General features: G+C 36.5%; 2 protein-coding genes across 5 annotated transcripts in view; one reads left to right on the forward strand and one right to left on the reverse strand.

Annotated features, from left to right (window-relative positions):
- The window catches only part of LOC115446385 (protein dachsous), a 308,434-nt gene extending 304,682 nt beyond the window's left edge, over positions 1 to 3,752 (forward strand). Inside the window, 1 exon segment of the mRNA XM_030173034.2 lies at positions 42 to 3,752. Within this exon segment, the coding sequence (XP_030028894.1) occupies positions 42 to 2,661 (2,620 nt within the window). The 3' untranslated portion in view covers positions 2,662 to 3,752.
- A 1,577-nt stretch (positions 3,753 to 5,329) lies between these two features.
- The window catches only part of LOC115446378 (excitatory amino acid transporter), a 35,291-nt gene continuing 15,770 nt past the window's right edge, over positions 5,330 to 24,850 (reverse strand). Inside the window, exons 1-10 of one of the 4 annotated variants that reach the window (XM_030173019.2) lie at positions 22,535 to 22,592; positions 20,547 to 20,702; positions 17,435 to 17,771; positions 16,173 to 16,310; positions 14,115 to 14,323; positions 13,364 to 13,535; positions 12,532 to 12,726; positions 10,978 to 11,112; positions 10,332 to 10,437; positions 5,330 to 9,324 (exon numbers count right to left, since the gene is read on the reverse strand). In XM_030173019.2, coding sequence (XP_030028879.1) covers positions 9,199 to 9,324; positions 10,332 to 10,437; positions 10,978 to 11,112; positions 12,532 to 12,726; positions 13,364 to 13,535; positions 14,115 to 14,323; positions 16,173 to 16,310; positions 17,435 to 17,771; positions 20,547 to 20,685 — 1,557 coding nt within the window. In that variant the 5' untranslated portion in view covers positions 20,686 to 20,702; positions 22,535 to 22,592 and the 3' untranslated portion in view covers positions 5,330 to 9,198. Of the gene's footprint in view, positions 9,325 to 10,331; positions 10,438 to 10,977; positions 11,113 to 12,531; positions 12,727 to 13,363; positions 13,536 to 14,114; positions 14,324 to 16,172; positions 16,311 to 17,434; positions 17,772 to 20,546; positions 20,986 to 22,317; positions 22,419 to 22,534; positions 22,593 to 24,850 lie in introns of those variants that run through there. The other 3 variants (XM_030173018.2, XM_030173016.1, XM_030173017.2) reach the window with 3 other exon arrangements.

Consider the following 24,850-nt stretch of genomic DNA (forward strand, 5'->3'; position numbering starts at 1 on the left):
GACGTAGTATTTAAACTAATAAACAAAATCGAAATTTTCAGGATCACTGTCAACGAAGACACCAAAAAAGGAACGTCACTTCTTCAAATCGGCGGAATGAACGACGTGCTTAAGAAATATAACCTAGATTTCCACATCATATCTGGTAACGAAGGGGACATGTTCGACGTCACTTTAGAAGGAGCACTAATTCTGCTCAATATGCTTGATAGAGAAAGCCAAGATTCATACGTTTTAGGCTTAGCAGCAGTCGAACAAGGAAAGATTCTAACTCACAATCATAATAAAACAGCTATTACTATATTTGTTACCGTCGCTGATGCCAATGACAACGCTCCTGTCTTTTCCGTAAATGATTTTGAATTAACTGTTAGTGAAGATGTGAAAATAGGCTACACGTTGACACAGCTCACTGCAACTGATGCTGATTTGTATGGAACTCCTAATGCAGCAATAACGTACAATGTTACATCAGGAGATAATGAGAATCTATTCTTCATACATCCCACAACTGGTGTGCTTACGGTCAATAGAACCCTTGATTATGATTCTGGAAGTACTGAATATAAACTTATCGTAGTTGCATGTGATCAAGGTTCGCCGACTCTTTGCAACGCTGTTTACGTCAAAGTAGGACTTATTGATGAAAATGATAACGCGCCGACCTTCCCTGTCAATGAATACTTCGAAACAATTGGAGAGAATGAGAGAGTTGGTACTTCAATATTCACAGCCAGAGCTACTGATTTAGATAAAGGAAGATATGGAAAACTTAACTATTCTATTGCGCCTGCGTCGAACAATTATAATAGAAATGACGATGCTTGGAAAATGTTTCTTATCGATTCAGCTTCAGGTTTGGTCAATACTAATGCTGTTTTTGATTATGAACATAAAAGTAAATATGAATTTTCAATCAAAGCTGCAGATTTGGGAGGAAAAAGTACTACAGTTAAAGTCAGAATAGACATTGAAAGTCGAGACGAGTTTTATCCTCAGTTCACACAAAAGACATACAAATTCAGAGTTCCTAAATCAGGATCGTTACCAGCTGGATATACTATAGGACAAGCTACAGCCACAGATAGGGATAAGGGTATCGATGGAAGAATCGTTTATCAGCTGTCGACTTCTCATTCTTACTTCAAAATAAACAGGACAACCGGTGTTATTATATTGAAGAAGAAAGTTGATACTGTGCAACATCTTTTTGGATCAGACAAATCAATAAGTCTAGTTGTCACCGCAAGTTCTGGAAGACAAGGTTCTTTGACAAATAAAACTGCTGTCGAAATAGCAATGAACGACATGGCATTAGCATCAGATGCTGATCAAATAAATGACACGACTGCCGCATCAAGCGGTGGGCTTGCCGATTGGGCATTAGGGCTACTAATAGCATTTATATTAATCACTATAATATTTGCTGTACTATTTCTATTTTATCATATGAAAAATAAGAGACACAAGAAAGTCAATAAACCAGGATTGAGTTCTGAAGGTGTTGGGGCTACAAACAGTTATGTGGACCCTAGTGCATTCGATACAATACCCATAAGAAATCCTGGTACTGTTAATTCTGCTAATCAATTTGCTCCTCCCAAATATGACGAAATACCACCCTACGGACCTCATACAGCTAGTTCAAACTCTGGTGCTGCAACTACGTCAGAACTTTCTGGGTCTGATCAATCAGGATCTAGTGGTCGTGGCTCTGCAGAAGATGGTGAGGACGGCGAAGATGAGGAAATTAGAATGATAAATGAGGGTCCACTACAGAGAGAAGCTGGTATTCACCGACAAGCGGACGACGATAATCTTTCAGACGTATCTGTTCATAACACACAAGAATATTTGGCTAGATTAGGCATAGTGGACTCAGGTACCGGTGGAGGTGCCTCTACTTCTTCTAGAAGATGCTCAGAAAATGTAGGCAATAAAGATACAATGTTACACCATGCTCCAATAGACTCTATGCACATGTTTGATGAAGACGGTGCGCATGAAAATGATATCACTAATCTTATTTATGCCAAATTAAACGAAGTAACTGGTAGTGAAAGAGCAAGCAGTGCTGATGAAGCCAGTGCTGCGGTTGACAGGGCAATGGCCCTAGGTGCTTTCCCAAGTACTGCTGGGGACAACGCCGCAGTGCCGACTGCCGGACCATCCATGACTGGGAGTCTCAGTTCTATAGTACATTCCGAAGAAGAATTAACGGGCAGTTACAATTGGGATTACTTACTCGATTGGGGGCCTCAATACCAACCATTGGCACACGTATTCTCTGAAATAGCTCGATTAAAGGATGATGCTGTGTCACTTCAAAGTGGAAATAGTGGGGCCTCTAGTGCCAAGAGTAAAGGGACTTCAATATCAGGTGGTAAAAGTGTCCCACCTCCCCTCTTAACTACAGTAGCTCCCAGAAGTTGTCCAGCACCGTCCTTATCCTGTAGGCAACCACAGCTCCTGTTACCTAGGTCGCCAATAAGTCATGATGTTCCTGGTGGATTTTCCGCCGCCGCTGCCATGTCTCCATCTTTCTCACCGTCCTTATCTCCACTAGCGACGAGATCACCTTCGATGTCTCCTCTTGTGGGTCCTGGGTTGCCTCCAGCACCTGCTAATAGAAAACCTCCTCATTCTACGATGAGGATATGATTGTATACTTAAGTTATTGTAAATATTGCTGTATCGACTGTTTGGTTAAGGGGGTATTGGGAATTCATCAAATGTGATATAAGACCGTGTATAGCCGGTTAATATCAATGTAAATAATTTGAGATAGAAACAGAGTTGAGAAATGTTAAGTGTTTACGAGGTGCCAAATCAAAGAGAATAAAGGGTGCATATTATGATAATTATTCTTCAATTTTAATGTATGAAATATGCACATACATCGATGATATTTCTACATTTATGTTTTATGCCATTATCTATATAAGAACGCGTAACTACACCGTTTATGATGAATTCACAATTCCCGACCGTAAGTATTGTTAGTTTAATTTATTTAACACCGATCTGATCGGTTCATTTCTCTTTTCAATCATTTTGTGCATCGTCTTGTTAGTGCTCAAAGTGAGAATCTATGCGCTTATTACCGATTTTACGGTAACTGTAAATAAAATACATTCGGGTTGTAATTTTATATGTAAATAAATAGCGTGTATATTAGTGTCTTGTAAAATAATAAAACAAAGACTGCCATGTTATTGTGTATTATTATAATAAATAACTCAGCTTTACTCTAAGCTATAAGTATTGTATGCCGCATAGTTTAAGCTTCCGTAGTTCTGTCAGTATATCAGCGGTCAATGTATACATTTGTAAAAGTTTTGTAGTAAATCATAATATCATGATTGTACTGTGATTTTCGTCTAAGTATGAATTCTGGTGTACTCTGTTCGATGTTGTACCTCCGATTTTAATTATAGTTATTTTTATAATCCATTATTATGTTACTAATGTTATATGTCACAAATTATGTAAAAATCTGTATTTACTATGTATTAAAAGTCAAGTGTAAGATCATCTGGTAAAAGCAGACTTAAGTTTGCATCGACTTTGATAAATAATTCTATAAATTTTGAATGGTTAAAAATGCTGCCGCAAACTTTTTCATGATGGATTTAATTCAAGTGCTTTGAACAGAGTATCAAGTAGTTGTAAATATAATGTCAATATACATTTAAGTTCCGATGTCCGTCTGCGGAGTGTTTAAAGAGGATAAAATAAACCTTTAAAAACTATATTGGGATTTTTTATTTCAGAAATTCAACAAATGCTTGACTATAATATACTGTCCTACTACTGGATCCGGACCTCCTCTACTATTGGGAGGGATAAGGTCAACCACGCTGGCCTAATGCCGATTGGTAGACTGACTTCAAACACCCTCAAAATTCCTATAGAGAATTTCTCAAATATGCAGAATTCATGCTCGATGTTTTCCTTCACCGTTAAAGCAAGTGATCATTCACAAAGAATACACACATAATTTTTAGAAAAATCATTCTTCTCGGCAGTCTGTACCACGTACACCTATCGCCGCCATTTAAATATTACTAATTAATCTATACTATTATATAAAGCTAAAGAGTTTGTTTGTTTGTTTGTTTGTGTTGAACGCGCTAATCTCAGGAACTACCGGTCCAAACTGAAAAAATATTTTTGCGTTGGATAGCCTTTTGTTCGTGAAGTGCTATAGGCTATATATAGCACTCCACGAACAAAAGGCTATGATGATATCATCACGCTATACCCAATAGGATCAGAGCAGTAATGGCTAATCTCAGGAACTACCGGTTCGAACTAAAAAATTCATTTTGTATTGGATAGCCCTTTGTTCGTGAAGTGCTATAGGCTATATATTATGACGCTATGACCAATAGGAGCAGAGCAGTAATGGCTAATCTCAGAAACTAGGAGTTTGAACTGAATAATTCTTTTTGTGTTGGGTAGCCCTTTGTTCCTGGAATGCTATAGGCTATATATATCATCACGCTATGCCCAATAGGAGCGGAGCAGTAATCGCTAATCTCAGGAACTACCGGTTCGAACTGAAAAAATATTTTTGTGTTGGATAGCCCTTTGTTCCTGGAGTGCTATAGGTTATATATCGTCACGCTATGACCAATAGGAGCGGAGCAGTAATGAAACATGATGCAAAAACGGGGACAATTTATTAGTTTTGAGAGCTTCTGTTGCGTGCGCTGCGTAAACGGTTAAAGTTATGCAACAATAATGTATGACGGGATTGTTCCTCTTAAAAAGTTCTACAAAAATATATCATAAAACAAAGTCCCCCGCTGCATCGGTCTGCCCGAACGTGTTAAACTCAAAAACTACCCAACGTATTAGGATAAAATTTGGTATGGAGACAGTTTGAGACCCTGGGAAGAACATAGGCTCCCGGGAAAATATATAGCGTGACTTTTATAACGGAAAACTTTAGCACGAAAAACTTTATAACGCGGGCGGAGCCGCGGGCAAAAGCTAGTTTAATATATTTGTAATATTATATAAAAATATTTGTATAATGTACAAATATTAAATTCGACAGTCGAATTTTAGCAACTGAACATCTACAATATATGAACAATTTCTTAGATCCCTGGTCATGAATAATATGTTTATATATATTTCAAATAAAAAATACAGATAGGATAAAATGCAATGTTCTCAAACTAAAAATCACAGATATAAACTCACTTTGAATACAGCACAATCTAAAATCGAAAGATAATGACTAAACTAGATTCCAAGGAAACTGCACAATAGTCATAGGCTATCATAAGACGATAGGACTTTAAATAAAACAACCACATAATAAATGAAATATATTTTGTTAATATGATATACTTATTCACCGAAATCACATCTCTGAACCTCACACGGCATAATGAACGTTAATAAACCTACAACAGAATACATTTTATCACAGTTAGCAATAACTACATTACATTTTTGATCATTTAGCTAAATGATGGCGCATGAGAACCAGGCGCCGTACCTAAGAAAGATAGAGACACTTGTTTACATAATTATAGAAACGGGTTGGTTATAATATCTGATACCAGAAGGGTCAAATTCCCGTGAATTTCCTAATAGTTGCGGGTCCATACCCACAATGCAAAATATTGTACGGTTATTCCGTCTATAGGGGCGAATCCGTCTAGCAATTATTACGGGTGTTTTATTCGAAGGATAGCTTCGATAGCCGTTTATGTAAGAGTAAATAAATCCTCTATTTACCATACCCCGTAGACGGAATAGGAGCCCCTGATCTTAATACAATGCTTGATTTGGCAATTATAAAATTATTTTGAAAACTGAGAGCATTCAATCAACTAAAAGCAAAATATAAAGGTTATACATTGAATGACAGAAGTCTTATTCACATGAAAAATTATTGTTAGTAACAATTTTATAAGGATACACTTTGAGAGCACAGTCAAAGCTCAGAACTTGAACAACAAGAGTCTAATGCGTAATTTTTGATTGGTTATCATTTCAACCATTGCTTGCCTGACGACAACTCCAAAAATATTTAAGATTCTAGACCCAAGAATTAGTTGCTACAAGTATCAAACAAACACATCGATGTAAAATACATTCTATCGGAATTGGGTTTTATTTAAGTGTGAACTGACTTTAAAAACAGCCTTTTTACGATCCCTCAAAACGGGTAGAAACAAAACCTAATAATTTTACCCTGATTAATTTCAGTGTTATCCATGAGCCAAATATACGTACACATATCCAAACGAATACAATAAACTGCACAATGCTTAAAAATAGATTACATTAGCTTACGATTGTTTCCTCGAAGGGGTAAGCTGATGTGAATCCTAAATTTCTCGAGCTTATTTATCTCTCATTAACACAAACCTAACTAGACAAAATTTAGAATACGAAACATCTTGCCTCGAAGATTAGATATAAAAACATTGTCTACTTATATGAGTATATAAAAAGTAAGTATATTATTCTAAAGTATACATATACTAATACAAGCCGACACAAGTACATTACTTAGATCAAGAAGTTAAAGATGATAATGTAGTTCGCGAACAGTCTCTTTCTAACTTTAGATTTGTTGACCAAATGGATACGCGTATTAAACGAAAAATATTCATAAAAAGAAAGATGTAACTTGATTATGTGATGTAAGTAAATGATTGAATCAAAGTTACAAATCGAAAATATTCGATCTTTTCTAATTGCCGATCTCAAAGATATTCCAAAATCATTCATTCTACTTATTGACAAGAGACAAATTGATGACAAAACATTGTAGGTCATACAACAGTTTTTGGTACATTTAATTTATATAATAAATGCTTTACTACGAAATTCACTAAAGTAATCTACGAATGTAAACTTAATCAGCTAAATAACGAATTAATATAAAAAATAATTTATTGTGAGTAAAAATTGGTATTATGGATCAAACTGAAAAAGACACAATTCCAAATAAATAATTCAAAAGTTTTCTTCATGCTTATTTCAGTAATTGTTACTTATCTCGTTAATGTATTAAATATTTATTATTTTTCCCATAAAATTATATCAGACAAATAACTTTGAAAGAATAGAGGAGAAATGTTGCTATCCCAAAAATTTGCAAATTTCATTGCCAAAATTCTCTAAGAGCTAAAACAATCAAAATTATTTCCATAATCATTATTTACTCACAATAAAAGAAAGATGAAGGAATTAAATAATCAAAGAATTCGATAATAAAGCAAAGTCAGAAACGAGTCGTTTGCGTCTCTAGTGATATTAATTTACATAACACGTCACAATTTGCTAAATGGTGGACTGACATAAAAATACAAAAGCAATAAAATCATATCTATGAAGACTGAATGATTAAATCAGATGGAGTTTCAAAAAATACTTCTAACAGCTCTCCGATGGGTAAGTCTAAGACTAGAGATACAGGAGAAGGCTGTGTCCAGCGACGGCTTACCACGATCTGATGATGGCAATGATGATGACAATTAATCTAAAGAAAATCCTATATTCTACAGAATACACAAACGACTCGTCCATCTAAACATAATACGTCAACACAGACGCTTTAACAATCAAAGAAAATGTGATTACATGCACACATTTGGCACCGCCCGTAACCCAAACGTATACAAATCATTTTAATAGATGATATACCGCAAAAATACGGATAACATTGGCAAATAGGCCATCGACAGATTTAAAATATATCAAGTAAATATTCCAAAATTCTCTCAAAACGCCTACAGAAGTACAAAAAATGGTCGACGATCACGAACGCCATCTTGATCACGTTCTGAAACACTTCTTCTAAACTGACCTTATACTTAGAATAATAACGCATAGCAAAATAAGAGTAAACTGAATTACCTTTGGTATATTTTGTTATGCAAATCTGCCTTTCTGACGTTATTTTTTCTGATATTTTACCACACTGGTTTTTATTTACGATAGACCAAATATAATATTCAATAAGGTCAAATATTGTATTTCCTTACATCATGAAATCCACATATAAGCTTACTTCATTTTACTGTGTATACATTTTACATTTAATTATATTAAACTTCATATACACCATATTACTTAATTCCGTCTATGCGTTATTATTCCAAATCTCCCATACAATTCCCTTAATTTAATATTACACTATAATACGTGCAAGATTATTCCATTCTACAATTGACATCACATTATAATCAGAAGGTATTGCATCGGTTATATAAATTCTATTTTTAATAGAATACAATACTACTGGGTTTTATTCGCAGATAACTTTAAAAAAAAAGTTCTGTAAAACCTAGAGTCAATGAGAAGTCCTGGTTCAAGCTATAATGTTGGACTTTAATAAATTATTATACATACATCTCCCCTTTATCCCCGAAGAGGTGCAACCAGGACACCCACTCGTGTGTTTCGTCCCATGATGTGATAGAGGCTAGCCTATCGCCAAATCGGCAACAAATGCCCAACGGGCTGCTTTAAGTAGGAAAACCCGAAAACACTTTGCCCTGGAGATTATAGTTTAATAAAACATACATACATACATAACATCACGCATTTTATCCCCGAAGGGGTATGCAGAGGCGCAACTAGGGCACCCACTTTTCGCCAAGTATGTTCCGTCCCATGATGTGATAGGGGGCGAGCCTATCGCCATATCGGGCACAAATTCCAGACTCCGGGCTGATACTGAGCAGAAAAACCCAAATATCACTTTGCCCGACCCGGGATTCGAACCCAGGACCTCAGAGCGCTATTGTACCGATCGATACATAATAGGTGGGACTACATTATAAATGAAGAATAAGTTTCAATTGACACTTGGATTTTTCTATATACGAGGACGGCGAAGTGACCGCCTTGCTCCTGATGATAATTAGAGTAGTCCAGATCGGTTTGAAAAGAGGTGATTATCCCTCACTAATCGACATAATTATGCCGGCCTATTTTACATCGGACATATCCTAGAACATAACACACTTAGATGGGGCTCTATGGCGTGTTTTACACTTTGCATATGGTGGTCGTTATCGGGGTCCAAATATCCTACTACCAGCAAAGCGAACATCAAAATCCACGAACAAAACCCAGCTCACATACTACTTAATATTACCTGCAATTCGTTTTACCACCCTAAACCCAAAATCTAGGATAAATCCGACCCTTATACGCTACCTATATCCGCTGCACGGAGTTCCCCTGGACATCAATGATGACGTCATCGGACATCATGGATCGCTTCCCAGGAGTTACCATCCCAGTGTCCGCTTCAGTGCTTGGCGTAAGACCGTTTGTTGCTTCCTAGAAGTTTGCAGATATTTGTATAGCAGGAGTCATAGTAAGCAAACTGCTATTCATGTAAGGAGTAGGCAAAATGAAGTGGTATTCATGTTAAGAAGGTTGTTGGCAAAACTGTCCGAGATTTATTTAATACAGGCACAGCAAAGTGACCCCACTAATAATAATAATATCAGCCCTGTATTATATACTTGCCCACTGCTGAGCACGGGCCTCCTCTACTACTGAGAGGGATTAGGCCTTAGTCCACCACGCTGGCCTAGTGCGGATTGGTAGACTTCACACACCTTCGAAATTCCTATAGAGAACTTCTCAGATGTGCAGGTTTCCTCACGATGTTTTCCTTCACCGTTAAAGCGAACGATAAATTCACAAAGAATACACACATGATTTTAGAAAAGTCAAAGGCGTGTGCCCATGGGATTTGAACATGCCGACATTCATCTTGGCAGTCCGTTCCACACCCAACTAAGCTATCGCCGCTTTCACTTTGCACTAAACCTTATGGTAAATAGAGTGGGGTACAATAGAATGTCGACTGACGAGAGATGATTACCTCTCGGCAGTTGACACAATTATGCCGGTCTGTTGGAGCCGGATATACACAGGCTGACCCCCGAACGCGACACACTTACGTGGACCACTACGGTGAGTTTAATATCTTGTGTACGGTGGTCGCTATCCGGACAGATAAAAAGTATTTCCTACCACCAGCAACAAATGTTTGTTTTATATGCTTATAAAATGATATATTGCACTGATCTCTTATTGAAGTAGAATTAATTAGATGAGTTACAATGGAAAGGCGTCGTCCGAACAATTCACTGCACTTTAAGAGATTCCACATAACGGCAGAGAATTAAATCAGAGTATTTGATTCCTAAATCTCTTTTCCTTCCTATAAATAATTGTAGAACTTGGCCATATATCAAATTCTCTTTCTGACATTGAGTCAAATGTGAATTCGTCCTAATATTCTAGATAAGTAATGTACAAAATTGAATACTTACAATAGACACAGCATCACACGCCATCAACTCATTCTTGGAGAGGTGTTCCACCACGGCCGCCGTGTAGCAGTCGCCCAGCATGTTGTTTGTTGTTCGTATGCGATCACTGGAAATAAATAAATATATTTGAAATAATAATGTTAGAAATGTAACCTTTATAAAACTCTGTAACTTCTGCAAAACAAAGCTTATTTATCTACAGGTCTTAGAAAAGGCAACAATGAGTTAAAAGAAAATTATTTTATATCAGTATTAGCTTTTGCTCGCAGATATTCCTGCGTGCAAATAATTTGGAATACAGAACCATATAAGATACAAAATTTTGCCTTACAGCAGCAGTACAAGTATATGTATATATGTTGGGACACAAAAACTTGCGCAGCTATGTAAGTGCATGTACGTAGTTGGGCAGGAACGCTGTGTCACACCATACCTTCCATATAAAAGCAACGTACGCCTTTGTTTAATTAGTACGCATTACGATTTGTTACTATTACCACCTAAGTACGCCACTGTGTATTAAACGTACTCTGGAGCTTTGAAATACATATTATATTCAGTGCCATCTTTGGAGTTTCATTATAGCTACAGTTGTGACTCCCATACATTATCATCAAAAACACAGTCAACTCTACAATATACATACACAAGCCAGTCGACAGCAAAGAGCAGAGAGACGTCGTGTGTGGGCGCGTCCACTGACGCCAGCACCACCAGCAACAACACCAGCGCTGCCGACGGCACTGATGCTGATGACATCGACGCTGCCGTTGACGTCAAACTGGAAGAAAAGGGAATATCGATCTTGATCAATTTTAAAAAAGTGTCTTTTGTGGTGACGAAACAGCTTTTGTGGTAAAAAAATGGTATGCTCCTTGATATATTACTACCGTTTATAATATGGATTATGTATTTTTTTTTTTTTAATTTATTTATTTTTTAGGAAGGCTTACAGACTAATAACATTAAATTAAGTCACATCAATGTATAATTAAGTTGCTAATAACTAGCCTCCACATTTGAGTATACAAATATCGATATTAAAAAGAACCAAAAAAATAATAATAATAAAAATAACAGTATTACTTATGTAGTCCTATGAGAAGTATTACAGATATGAATATAATTTTAAAAAGAATCATTAAGTATCAAAATATAATTTGGCTAGAAGCCGCCTTAATGTGCTAGTTTTAGAACAGAACAGGTCAATGTCTGATACACGTGAAAGCATATTAAAATTTAAAGCGCTGCGCAAAAGAAAAGAATTACGCCTGTAATTAGTTGTTGTAAAGGGTACGTGCAATAGCGGACGCTGTCGAAATCCAATCTGATTAGTTCTCATTGTTAATTTTGATAAAAGTTCGGGACAGTCAATCAAACCATTTGCGATGTTCATTAATAAGCAAATGTCATTAATGCAGCGTCTTTGGTCCAACGGCAAAAAATGGTACCTTTTGCAACGATGGTTGTAATCATCAGACCATTGCTTAGCCTTAAAATCTAAGTAGCGTAAGAATTTCATCTGGACGCTCTCAATACGAGACTTATATATCTCGTATTGAGGGTTCCAAACTTGAGATGCATACTCCAAGTGGCTGCGCACGAACGAGCAGTATAAAACATTAATTGGCTTGAGAGAACGAAAACATGCCGTTGTTCTTATGATAAATCATAAGTTAAGAAGTCCTAGCTCTGACTTTTAGTTAGTTAGTACTCTTAGTCGGATTTCACCAACAACTAAAGTGTAATAAAGGTTGGACTGCTGCCGATCGTAAAGAGTAATCAAAATTCATTGAACAACTTGCGCAAAAGACTGACTTCCCAGAATAAGTTAATAATAATAATAATATCAGCCCTGTATTATACATGTACTGTCCCACTGCTGGGCACGGGCCTCCTCTATTACTGAGAGCGATTAGGCCTTAGTCCACCACGCTGGCCTAGTGCGGATTGGTAGACTTCACACACCCTCAAAATTCCTATACGGAATTTCTCATATTTCCTCGGTTTCCTCACGATGTTTTCGTTCACCGTTAAAGCAAGCGATAATTTACAAAGAATACACACAATTATTTTAGAAAAATCAGAGGTGTGTGCCCTTGGGATTTGAACCTGCGGACATTCGTCTCGGCAGTCCGTTCCACACCCAACTAGGCTATCGCCGCTAGAGTAAGTTGAGAACAGGAAAATTATAACTCACAATATGGTAGCCAGCTGCGCGAACCCGAGATGCATGCTGTTCATCTGGCAGATGAAGACGGCGGCGACGGCGAGGAACAGCGCGGTGCCGTCCATGTTGATGTTGCAGCCGATCGGCAACACGAAGCGCGTGATGCGCGCGTCGATGCGCAGCGCGCCCTCCATCGCGCGGAACGTCACCGGCAGCGCCGCCGCCCTGCCCAGCGCACCAGCGCGGTCACTCACCATCACTCACATTGGGAGGGAATAAAGCATCTGCTGTTGCTAGGATATATTCGATACCCACCCGCATAGCCACCACCGTACAAGGTGATAACACCCGCCATAGTACCACGTAAGTGTCGCGTTCCGGGATCGGCCTATGTATCCGGTTTCAACAGGCTGGTATAATTATGGCGATTATCGAAGGGTAATCCTCTCTCGTCAGTCGACATTCCATTGGATCCCATCGATACCCCACTCCACTTACCATCAGATGCAGTGGGATCATATTGCGGAGACCGTAAAAAAAAACATCATAAATTATATAAATCGTTAAGCAATATTAAAATCTATAATAATTATTGTCTGTTTATATTAAATGTGTTAATTTTTATCGAAAACTTTTATATTACACATTAATCATTCATATCCCTAAGTATAACCCTATTGCTTTTCCGATTCAAAAAAAGAAGCACGTTCTTAATTATTGGTTATATATTTTTATCACAGTGAAAAAATAACTACTTAATTTCCAGAATTATGCTCATTAGATGACCAAAACGTGTAAATTTAAGGAAGTTTATTATAAAAATATTTCAAGCACCAAGATACATTTTGTTAATATTACTAACGTGGAAGCAGTAGCAGAAGCTGTGAGCATGGCGTGCGACAGCCCCCAGTAGAACTTGTAGGGGTTCCGCCGGAGGAACAAGAAGTACACCAGCTGCAGCACCACCAGCTGATAGAGGAACACTCCCGCCGTCACCGTCGCGATGAACCACACCAGTTGGGACATCACCTGCGCTGGAGTATGGATGAACTTTAAACTGATATGTTTATGATCACAAAGCTCTCACTAAATTAAACTAATGATTAACGATTACTCCACAAGACCTCAGTTCCTTCCTCGTCGCCGAGAACCTCGAAGTTTTCCTCGTCCCCCCGACCCTTTTAATAGTGTCGGTCCGCGTGCCAACGAATAAGGTAATGGTTACATTCTTAGTTCTCTTCGACTACGGCGTCTTGAGATGAGATTCGCAACTCGTTAGTTTGTTGCCATCAGCATGGTCGTTTAATTTTCAAAGGTTACCAGCGCCTAAAGCACTCACTCAAAAGGCCGGTATGTTTTTATAAGCCGGCCATCGCCAGGCTAACAAAGATAGGGCCAAGTCAAAAAAAAGTAGCGGCACGTCAAATCACTTCTATTTGATGATAAATGCAAAAATATTTTACCATAGGGAAGAGATTTTCAAAAAGGCATTAAGGCAAGAACTTTCCCGTGGAAAGACACTATTATGTAACCTATTTGTCTTACTCTTAAGGATGGTAGAACCATAAAAGTTAAGACGAATATAAATAGATAAAAAATAAGTTACTACTTACCTACATCATCAACGCCAAGGATCTTCCCAGCTATGATGCTGCTAACTCCCACTGGAGTGAACCACATCACCCCGGTCACCATCTTCATGATCACCTCGAAGATGGCTTGGAAAAAGTCTATCACCACCTGACCCTTGCTGCCCAGGGTGCCGAGTAAGCTGCCAAACACCAGGCAGAAAAATACCAGACCTAAAGTGTTCGTGCCCGATCTGAAAAATAGTATAGAGTTTGATTAGTTTATTAGTGTAATAGAAGTAAAATCAATTGAAAACTCGCCTACCATACATTTGAAGAAAATAAATGGCAAAGACAATGATAGAGTCAGTATTTATCGACACAATGACGGGGTCGGCCTGACGGGCATTATTGTAATCCAGAAATTCGACGTGACACAAAGCAAAAAACAAAAACAGTTCATGCTGTCTTTTTCGTTATTCACACTATTTTAAGTGGAAAAAACAAATGGAATAATTCACAAAAAATATAATAAATAAATAAATATAAAGTAATCCAATTAATTATTTCCAAAATATAGAAGGCAGACATGAAGTCATTTTAATCCCATATACAGCTAGCAGCAGTAATAAAGACTACCAAACCAAATCAATCAGTCAAAACTTGTATAAAATTTATAAATAGCATGAGCCAGCTATTTTCAAACTGAGTTATTAATAGCATTCGATTTCTTTTTCCAGCGGACACGTTTTGTACCCAACTGGGTAACGAAAAACTAAATTTGGTGTGATCTAGTGGCATTAAGATCAATATTTGTATTTAAACATACTAAAAGATGTTATCGCTGCCTAAACCCAAATTCAATGTAGATAAAAAGTGCGACCATTTGCAAAATCAAGAAGCTCAAAAGCTGAAATTACATAAAAATGCATTGCGTACATGACGCCCACTTGGCTCTATTTTAAAATGACGACCTTAAGGCATGTGATCTTATTTGCAGTCGTAATAGGATTGTGACGTGCGTTGCATTAATACATTCGTATTGTAAGAATGGAAAAGTTTATGTACAAGACCTAAGACGCTTAGCTAGTCTTCTTATAGAGAATTCTGTTGTTATTTACAGATTTGTATTAATGGATATTTTGATTTCGGATATTAATTAATGTGATAAACACTTAAGTTAAATGTACGCATAAATGCCAAAAATGTTTTCTTTTAAGTTACTTTTCTTTTTGACTTGCTTATACAATAGAATAACCAACATAAAATTTATGTTCTCTAAACGAACCCTAAGATGAAATCCACAGAATGATTTTGCTAGTTTTATAGCTTTAATAAAGGGCTTAAAGATGCTACGCGGAAGCTGTTAACTTGTAGCAATACAGAAAATGTGGGCAACAAGCTGTAATTGTTACATACGTTTTATACAAACTGCTATTAAATTAACACGTGCATACACAAACACTGTATGTACACTATGAGGACGCACAGTGCGCCCGAAAGCAACGTGTTGGGATATCATAGTCTTTTTTGGCTTTGTTCAGCTTTGTTTATCTGACGGTCAACTCAACTAAAGTTGTTTCTGAATATTAACAAATGGCAGCGCTCCGTTCTATTTTATGCCTACTTTCTGCGAAGGTGACCTACCAAAAGCATTTAGAAGCAGATTTTTTGTCATAGCAATGCTTTGTATTTAGCTAAGTAATGAATAAACGGGTTACTTTAACTAGTTGCTAATAAATTGAATCTGCGCACTGGTGGTAGGTCTTTCATATGTGTAGAGTATGTAGTCTCTCATAGGTACCACCGCAATTTCAATTTCTGCTGCCATTCCGATCCATTGGTATTCCGATTTGAAGAATATTGTAGCCAGTGTATCTACTGGATGTAATAAGACTTAACATCTCATGTATCAGGGTGACGAGGGCAGTAGAATACCACACAATACTTTCTAATTCAAGGTGTTGGATGGTGTTGCTACTGTTTATGGCTGGTCGTATGGCATCAGGCGAACGGCAAACTCATCTCGTCATGCAAAGCAATAAAAAAATCTAACTTGTTAAGAAATACTTTCGTAATCTTATAGCTGTACTAAATACTCACCTATAAGACACAACTCTGACTAAGTCAGGCACCGTGTCGTTATCAGTGGCGTTTTTTGCGAAAATGTTGCTTTTCTCAACGTACACTGTGTGCGCCTGCTGGAACGCGGCCTGCACAATGTTGTCCGGGAAGATATTTCTGTTGACAACACATATTTTTAATAAGGTGATACTTTTAGTATTAACTAGATTGAAGGCTTGAAAGGGGTTCGAAAGAAGATTTACGAAACTCCAATAAAACGATAGAAACAAACAAATATGTAAATTTCGAACTATAACATAATAATATAATGTAATATCAGCCCTGTATTATATACTGCCCCACTGTTGGGCACGGGTCTCCTCTACTACTGAGAGGGATTAGGCCTTAGTCCAGCACGCTGGCCTAGTGCGGATTGGTAGACGTATAACATAAATAATAGTATTGGATACACCATTTTATCACCAAAATGTTAGAAAAGGCGCAAGTAATAAATCCATACTTCGCGAAACATAATATTATCAGGCCTATGATGTGGTAGGTTTCATCATATCTAATTATCTTCCAAATCAAAAAACTCCAACTTTAGGAGTCGAACCCAAAACCACACAATTTATATTTCAAATACACTGCCAATTATCACTAGACTAATAAGGAAATTGCTTAATTATAATCTGGTTAATTATCACTTAATCACATTGTCACACGTAGACTAATTGAAACATCAGTACCAGAATTATGTGCTTCGTAACAGAACTGATCTCCCTAATTATTAAATGACGTAACATTGTTATCAAGTATCTTAATACCATAGTAAATAATTCTGTATTTAATACAAAGCTTGATTAACTTACCATCTACCCCATTTAAAGCAGTTTGCGGGAGGTGTACTTACGTTGTTTTGTATATTCTTTAAAGTAATAGGAAACGTAAAACTGCCTCTGAGGCGTAGTTCTGTTACTTTACAACTGCAGTCCTGAGATCTGGGATTCGATCTCCGAGCCTGGCAAAGTGATATTGGGTTTCTCTTCTCAGTTTTAGCCCAGAGTCTGGAGTTTATGCCTGATATGGCGATAGACTCGCCCCCGTGACATCATGGTACGGAACACAAACTGCAGAAATTGAGCACACCAGTTGTGCCTCTTTCTTCCCTTTCGAGAATGAACGGCGAGAGTATATGAGTGTGTGTGTTTGTGTTATTTCCCAATTACTATCTGTTTACCTATTGACCACAAAGTAACCATTTCAGGCGATAATAAAAATATATCATATCCTCCACTTACCTCCCAATATCCAAAAGGCTGTCCAAAATATTATGATCCCGTTTCCCTTCAATGTTCCCTACACTCTCGTCCTTCAACTCCGGCTGTCCAGGATGGATGAGGACCGAAAGTAAAATGCCCAGAAAGGCGTTGAACATGGATGTGAGAATGAAGCAGAGGAGGGTCCTGACTGCAATCTTCCCGCTCATCTTCGCGTTGAGACTTGCTGAACCGGCTATGAGGCTGGCGATGATTAAAGGCAGGATCATGAGTTTGAGCAGCCTCATGAACAGCTCGCCAGGGTACGAGATGATCATGAGGGTGTCAGGGCCGAGTTGGTATGGACGGAGGCCAAAACCTGGTAAAGGAAGACAGTACAAAATTTTAAATACGGTAAGTTTATCATTGATGTTCAAGTCAAGTACTATAAAACCAAAGTATAACAAACATTTTTTCTAGGAAGCCCGAAGCTCTATTTCTATCATGGAGGTTTTTATACGATGCTACTAAAATTCCTTTGACATCATGATAGTCATGGGCAAAAGGGATCACTTAAAACAAAATTAACTACGTACTTGTTTCCTGGTTTCTTGATAGTTAAAATGTTATTATTTGTTGTCTTAGGTTTGCATATATTTGATCCGCCATGACACCACATGCGCATTATTTGGAATCTTATTCCAGAACCACGTTGCTTTCTATTAAAACTAAGTTAAATATTTGCAAGACCTACTATAATTCCAACTCTTGCGTAGATTTAATGATATATTTCACATTTAGGACAAAGTTGGTTTCGATTAATTTGTAAAAAGATGTCATAAGCATAATATACTGATAAACATTTTATCGACACAAATGCGCTTATACTGATATTATCTATCTAAGATCTAATTGTGGTAATAGTTGTGAGAATTAACAAAATTTGGAAAGCTTACGCAGCGAAACCGTTGGAGGTGTATGCTCTCTTCCTAGAACAGGAAATATGCATTGCTCTGGCGTTATTGTGATTTTACTGATGGTAGATCTCTCATATTATGTGAGAGTCCGCCTGGGTAAGTATGAACCCAACACCTATTTCTGCTGCCAAGCAGTAGTGTGTAGTCACTGTTGTGTTCCAATTTGAAGCACATTGCTGCCAGGGTAACTACTGAACATAATTATAAATAAGACTTAACATATCGTCTCAGAATGGCGAGCGCAGTTTACAAGGTATTGAATGGTGTTTCTACTGTTTATAGGCGGTTGAATAGCTTACCACCACGCGGAAAGCAAGCTCGTCTCGTCATTCATTTAAAAAAAACTTTACTCAAACTGCGCCTGAATATGCTCCTACGAACTTACTGTTAAATGAACACGCAGTTGACTGCATGTCTAATTGTACAAGATGCGTTTGAAACTTGTGTAATCAATTAATCAACAATTGTAGATGCACTTGAAACTTAAGTAATACAATTAAATATCAATTGACTGTCTATTCATGAGTGGGACCATTTCAGTAATTTGTAAGCCCTATTGTCAAACAGTAGACAAAAGCACTAGTAATTTTAATTTACAAGGCGTTGCAACACTCTTATATATCTGAGTTAGATATGTCTTATGACAACCAATAATGAAGGCAAAACATAAACTCATCAGAAAACGGGAGTCAGGGTTAATTTTTTATCTAAAAATATTGTTTTGTGAAAGTATAAATCAAAACATTATCAAACTTATTTAATAATCTTAAATACTAACAAATTATACTGCGATGAATGAAATGAATCAGACCTTTGGGATAGAATATTTGGCACTCAATTGCTGTGACCCACAATAAAATTGTGCATAAGCTCGGGTTGAAAAATTGACTATAATAGTTCCCGTCGACGGGACCTGCCCTGAGCCAATCGGTGCAAGTTGTAGCTATTAGGCCAACTTCAGAAACATAAACAAACATGCACTTAGTTATATCATGAATTATATTTACAAGAAATATCGCCATCTTATATTATCGACAGCCTAGTTGGGTGTGGAATGGACTGACAAGACGAATGTCCGCAGGTTCAAATCCGAAGGGCACACACCTCTGCGCCCTGATTCTGTATGATAGTGTAAACGCGTAACGCGGCCGTGTCATGTTATCTTCGAGAAATGTGTGTGGAATGGTATTCTGTAAGCCAAATTTCTATAGTACTAAACATGATGCGTTGTGTTACGAGCTTGTTACGCACTGTCAAAATAACGTGCGGGATAGAGAATATGGCCCCTGACTTTTCTAAAATCATGTGTGTATTCTTTGTGAATTGTTCGCTTTAAGGGTGAAGGAAAACATCGTGAGGAAGTTCTCTATAGGAATTTCGAAGGTGTGTGAAGTCTATCAATCCGCACTAGGCCAGCGTGATGGACTAAAGCCTAATCCCTCTCAGTAGTAGAGGAGGCCCGTGCTCAATAGTGGGCAAGTATATAATATAGGGCTGATATTATTATTATTATTATCGCCATCTTTATAGCCTTATTGAAATCCACAGCCATAGCATAGAGCTAGGATTCCAAGTTAATTCCTAAGCTGAGTTGAGTTAAATATAATTGAATGATGAATTTTTTGTGCAAAGTGTTTCAAACAAAAGACATATAAGTTGAATTAGTTGCACTTCTGTCTATCGCTCGAAACATAAAAAAGATCCTAATGTCACATTTAAAGTACACTTAAAATAAATTCAAAAAGCAGAGAAATATACATAATAGCGAAATTCCAATTTAATTACTCGAAAGAGATAATTCATAGAATTCAATGTTGTTTATCTTGAACATAACTTTAGAGACAAGTTTACACTTAGAGTAAGATAAAGTCATTACGATTGTGGGTAGCTAGAACTACACGATCTAAAAATTAAATGATAAAATTAGGCTTATGATTTAAGTTAAAACAGAATAAGGTCAAATGAGAATTTTCAGTCAACTTTTTCACTTAGATAGTTTCATTCTGAATGACTATGTTTTGGAGCTGTCACAAAATAAAATTATATAGAATTATACGAAAATACACCAAGATAGATAGAAACATAACATAAGAAGATATTCAGATGGAAACTCCGAAGAAACCATTACATTTTTCATTACGTATCAAAGGACATAAGCATCATGGAAAGGTACCCACCAATTCCAATGCCGCTGAGGACGCCGACCAAAGTGACAACCAGCATGGTGTTGTCAGCCAAACACTTCTTCCATCCCGTCGGCTCTACGGGCGCGCACCTTTCTTCCGTAGTCTTCGGCCCTCGGTCCCCGGGGCCCATTTTCGCAAACAAATACTCTGTAAACCGTCGACTTTTATCCATTACAATACTCGAACGTTCAGTTTCCGATTGTTAGTAAGCGCCGCTGCCGACTGCGCTGTTTAAACACTATATCGGCTTTTATAAATTTCACGACATGGTAGACAGAGCTTCGAGTCACGCTCGGGGCATACTGCTGGCCTATTAGCATGAGTGTGTGGAATAAAGGTGTCAGTTGTACGCAAGTCGTCGCTTATTGTTAGATGAAATAAATGGTGTTCACTGACGTTTATGATTCTGTAGACTTTCTTAGAAAGGTATCAGAACGGCAATGTATACGGAACGTGAATGAACCACCGCCTTTATTTGAAGCAGTTGGAGGCCATGTTGGCATGCGCGCGCATGCATCGATTCTTTCATTGCTGTATTTACCCTTATAAATATATTATTAAATGGTCAATATTATGGAAATTGCTATCAGTTTGCCCTTCCTTGAAGACGAAGGAATATTCTGAAGTAAATAATAATTATATTATGTCGGTAACTATGATAAAATACGCAATTGATATTCTTATTTTGCTCACGAAGGAACTCAGGATTTTGAACCATTGCGGGGAAAATTCGAGAGAATAGAGCTGACGAGGATCATCACAGTAGCTCGAAGCGACATCGACTAAACAAATAAGACCACAAACGTCTTTTTTCTGCGTTACGCAATTTTTTTTTAAATCTATTTTCCAAAAATACTAACGCGGGTTAATGCGCAAGGAAATTCTAGCTTTTCTTACTTAAAAACAAAAAACAATTTAAAATTTCATTTGAAAGGTCAAAGAACTCATTTAACAAACTTGTTCATCGTATCAAAAATGAGAACTGTCAGAAACGTATTTGTACAAAATATAATTAATACTCGATAAAACAACGTTAATTGCAATTGTAATGAAATTCATTGATATCAGTGCTTTAGTCAGAATATTTACACAGTAGGTATGATAAGACAGGAATTACGGCTGTTAACTAATCAGGTTCATAATGATCGGTGATGGAAGATCATGAAAGAAGAAAACGAGCTGATGATCTTCAAACGCCTGAGAATATAAATAAAGCTAAGAACAATTGTGATAACATCGGCTTTCAGACAAAAAAAAAACTCATCAAAATCGATATATTCCTTCGGGAGTTACGACGTACAGACAAACATACAGATACGCAGACACACAGATACACCTTGAACTTATAACACCCGTCTTTTCCCCCGGCTACAAACGGTGATGTCCATTTAAACTTTCAATGGACAACTAAAATAAAAGATAAAAAGAGTTCTCTTCGGCCTCTTTTTTTTCATTAATTTTGAGGTCGATACAATACTGTTCACGCATGTTGTAAAAGGATTTGACTTTATTTTTACGACTGCCTGGCGTTAATCCTTGCGGAGGGAACAAAAAGTAAAAACAACTAGCCCCAATAGGTTCTATATATTATGATAGTGTCTTAGTAACTCCGCTTTGTCTCTTTCTACCACTATGCAACAGTGCTATAATATATATTATTATGTCCACCAACTACCCCTTAGTTCTTGCCGAGGTTATAGACTACTGCTGTTAGAAGAATATTTAAGAACAAGAGACTGAATTAAAATATAAGTTCTCATACCTCTTCCCATAATGCTTACACGACACTAAACTACGCACGCAAACTGTATCAAATGTATTATTTATTCTACAAAGAAGGTATTATTAGAAAATTTCATAAGATGTAATAAAAAATATTGAGGGTATGAACATATTTAAATAATAGGCAAAGGAATCTCTTTTATTAGTACATATGACTATAATATTATTATTATTCTCGATATAACTTTAAGACTTACCCTTTAGTTGCTTAATTTTGACGAATTTAGAACTTCGTAGTTATAAAATATTCAAACAAAGAAAACTTTTTGGCGCCAGGCAAAGCAACATTAATTTTAAATGTCAACAAAATATTTTAATTTATAATTCAAAAAAAATCATTTTATATGGTCTGGGCAATAAATATCGATCACAATTTTAAATTTGGAACATAGTTTTAAAATATATTATAATTTTTATTAAAGAGTTTCTGGTCAAGAAAGCAGCGTCTAACAGCCAATATGAATTATTTAATGCATTGGTGTTGTGTCATCGAATACAATATTCTTGGCAATGCGTATCGCTTCTGCATCAGTACCAAGGTTATTTTAATCACGTGCCGCACTCTATTGAACTTTTATTGTAGGGACAGTTCATTATTAGTTGATTTAAACCAAGCAAGCCTTTTAATAAAACGCAACGAGCTTAAGTGGTCACGACGGATAGTTCCTATGTTTGCAGTTAGGAAGGCGAATGTAATCAATGCAAGAGTAAGTCGTCCAACAAAAATATTATATTATTAATAAATAAACGTATGTTATAAATGGGTAACATAACATATTCATAATTGTCAAAATAGTGTTCAATTAATTTAAATGATTAATATTTAAAATGTAGAGTAACGACTTTTAACAATACAACGCCATCTAGGGTACAATCAATGTATTATCACAAAAGTAGTTTATTGCGAATAAACTTGACAAAATGTATTAAAGGTTTAGCAACTAGATGGCGTTAACTGTAAGAATAAAAATTCATATTGAAAGTATATTTATAGATATAATACATGTTACATTATGGGACAATTAGGGTCTTAAATAGATACCTACACCTAAAACAAAAACTTTTATAGATTTAGGAATAAAAAATATATTTTATAATATTTTATTCAAAGATTAATCTCTTTTCCTATTAAAATCCTCATACAAAGATTTATATCCAAATTATTTGTCAGGAACAAAGACTTCTAAAATCAATAACGTGATATTCCAAACCATGCAAGAAATTGAATTTTTCGCACAAATTATAAATCGCATTCACAGCATTAAATATAAAATCCTTCCCTTCCTTGGTAAAAAATCATTAAAATTGTGCGCTTTGAAACGAATGCTGCTGAAATGCATTTACCGTACTAACAACCGTGACACAGAGGCACGAAGAACGGCGAACTGTTTGCTCTTTAACATTTTTGTTAATTTTACTGGTTTCATGGGTCTGTTTCTTGCAGTATTTGTACGTTTTCCCTCGTTTTATGCGTTTTATTTTGGAGTATTTTAGATTACGTTCTATGAAGCTTAAAAACAGTCTATTTCTATTTTAAGGAAAACGGTGATTTTTTTAGTATTGTGGGTGCTAACGGGAATTAGTAAATACCAACCTACCTTCATGTGAACTTATGAGCGCCGGGAGAGATGGCAAGATGCACTTGCATCCCCCTCGCCGGAACAAATCACCAAAAAAATAAGTCACTGAATGACAATGGGAACTATCGACCACAGACGATTTATTATATACAAATACCCACGCGATAATTATTTAAAACAATATAAATTTAATGATATTATGTAGTACCTACTTATAGTGTGTAAATGCAGATGCATCGCCCTAAAGTATTCTTGGTGGCGCCTGTCGGTGGACTATGGTCTTTGTTGATTGTTAAAGCATTAATCATTGACTTATTTTAATAAAATTGGACACATGATAGAGATTCACTAATATACCACTTTTATTATAGAACAAAACGAGGCAGTATTATTGCAAAAAAGAGTTTCTGACCCACAGTAAAACGTTTTGTTTTTTATAAACCGTGCATAATCGAAATAAAGTCGCTAAATAACATATATAATACAATGGTATATATGGAATCAATATTTATGATGTTTTGATGTATGTAACATGAAATAAAATAATAATTATTGTAATTGACCGCAGAAATGACAAACAAATTAGCTCACTGTTTCTCTTTCTAATTATATTGTAGTTACAGAATGCAAATCATATTCAAGGGAGGAAAAACTAATTATAAACGATTATTGTAGACATCTATTTATTTGATTTGCCTTTGTTAGGTTTTATAAATGTTTAAAAGGTAAATAATAAGCAATAATTCTTATCTTGTTTGTATTAGAACCGAAAATAACGAAATTTTATATTGTACTAGCTTTTGCTCGCGGCTTCGCCCGCGTGAAGGTGTTTTCCAGGATAAAATTCCACTGTTTGATAAAAGTCTTGCTACATATTTTCCCGGTACTTATAGGTTCAAAATAATTTTATCCCCAATCTATAATTTCAGTTCA

This window comes from Manduca sexta, chromosome 24 (genome assembly GCF_014839805.1).
Source record: "Manduca sexta isolate Smith_Timp_Sample1 chromosome 24, JHU_Msex_v1.0, whole genome shotgun sequence".
In the NCBI taxonomy this organism is placed as follows: domain Eukaryota; kingdom Metazoa; phylum Arthropoda; class Insecta; order Lepidoptera; family Sphingidae; genus Manduca; species Manduca sexta.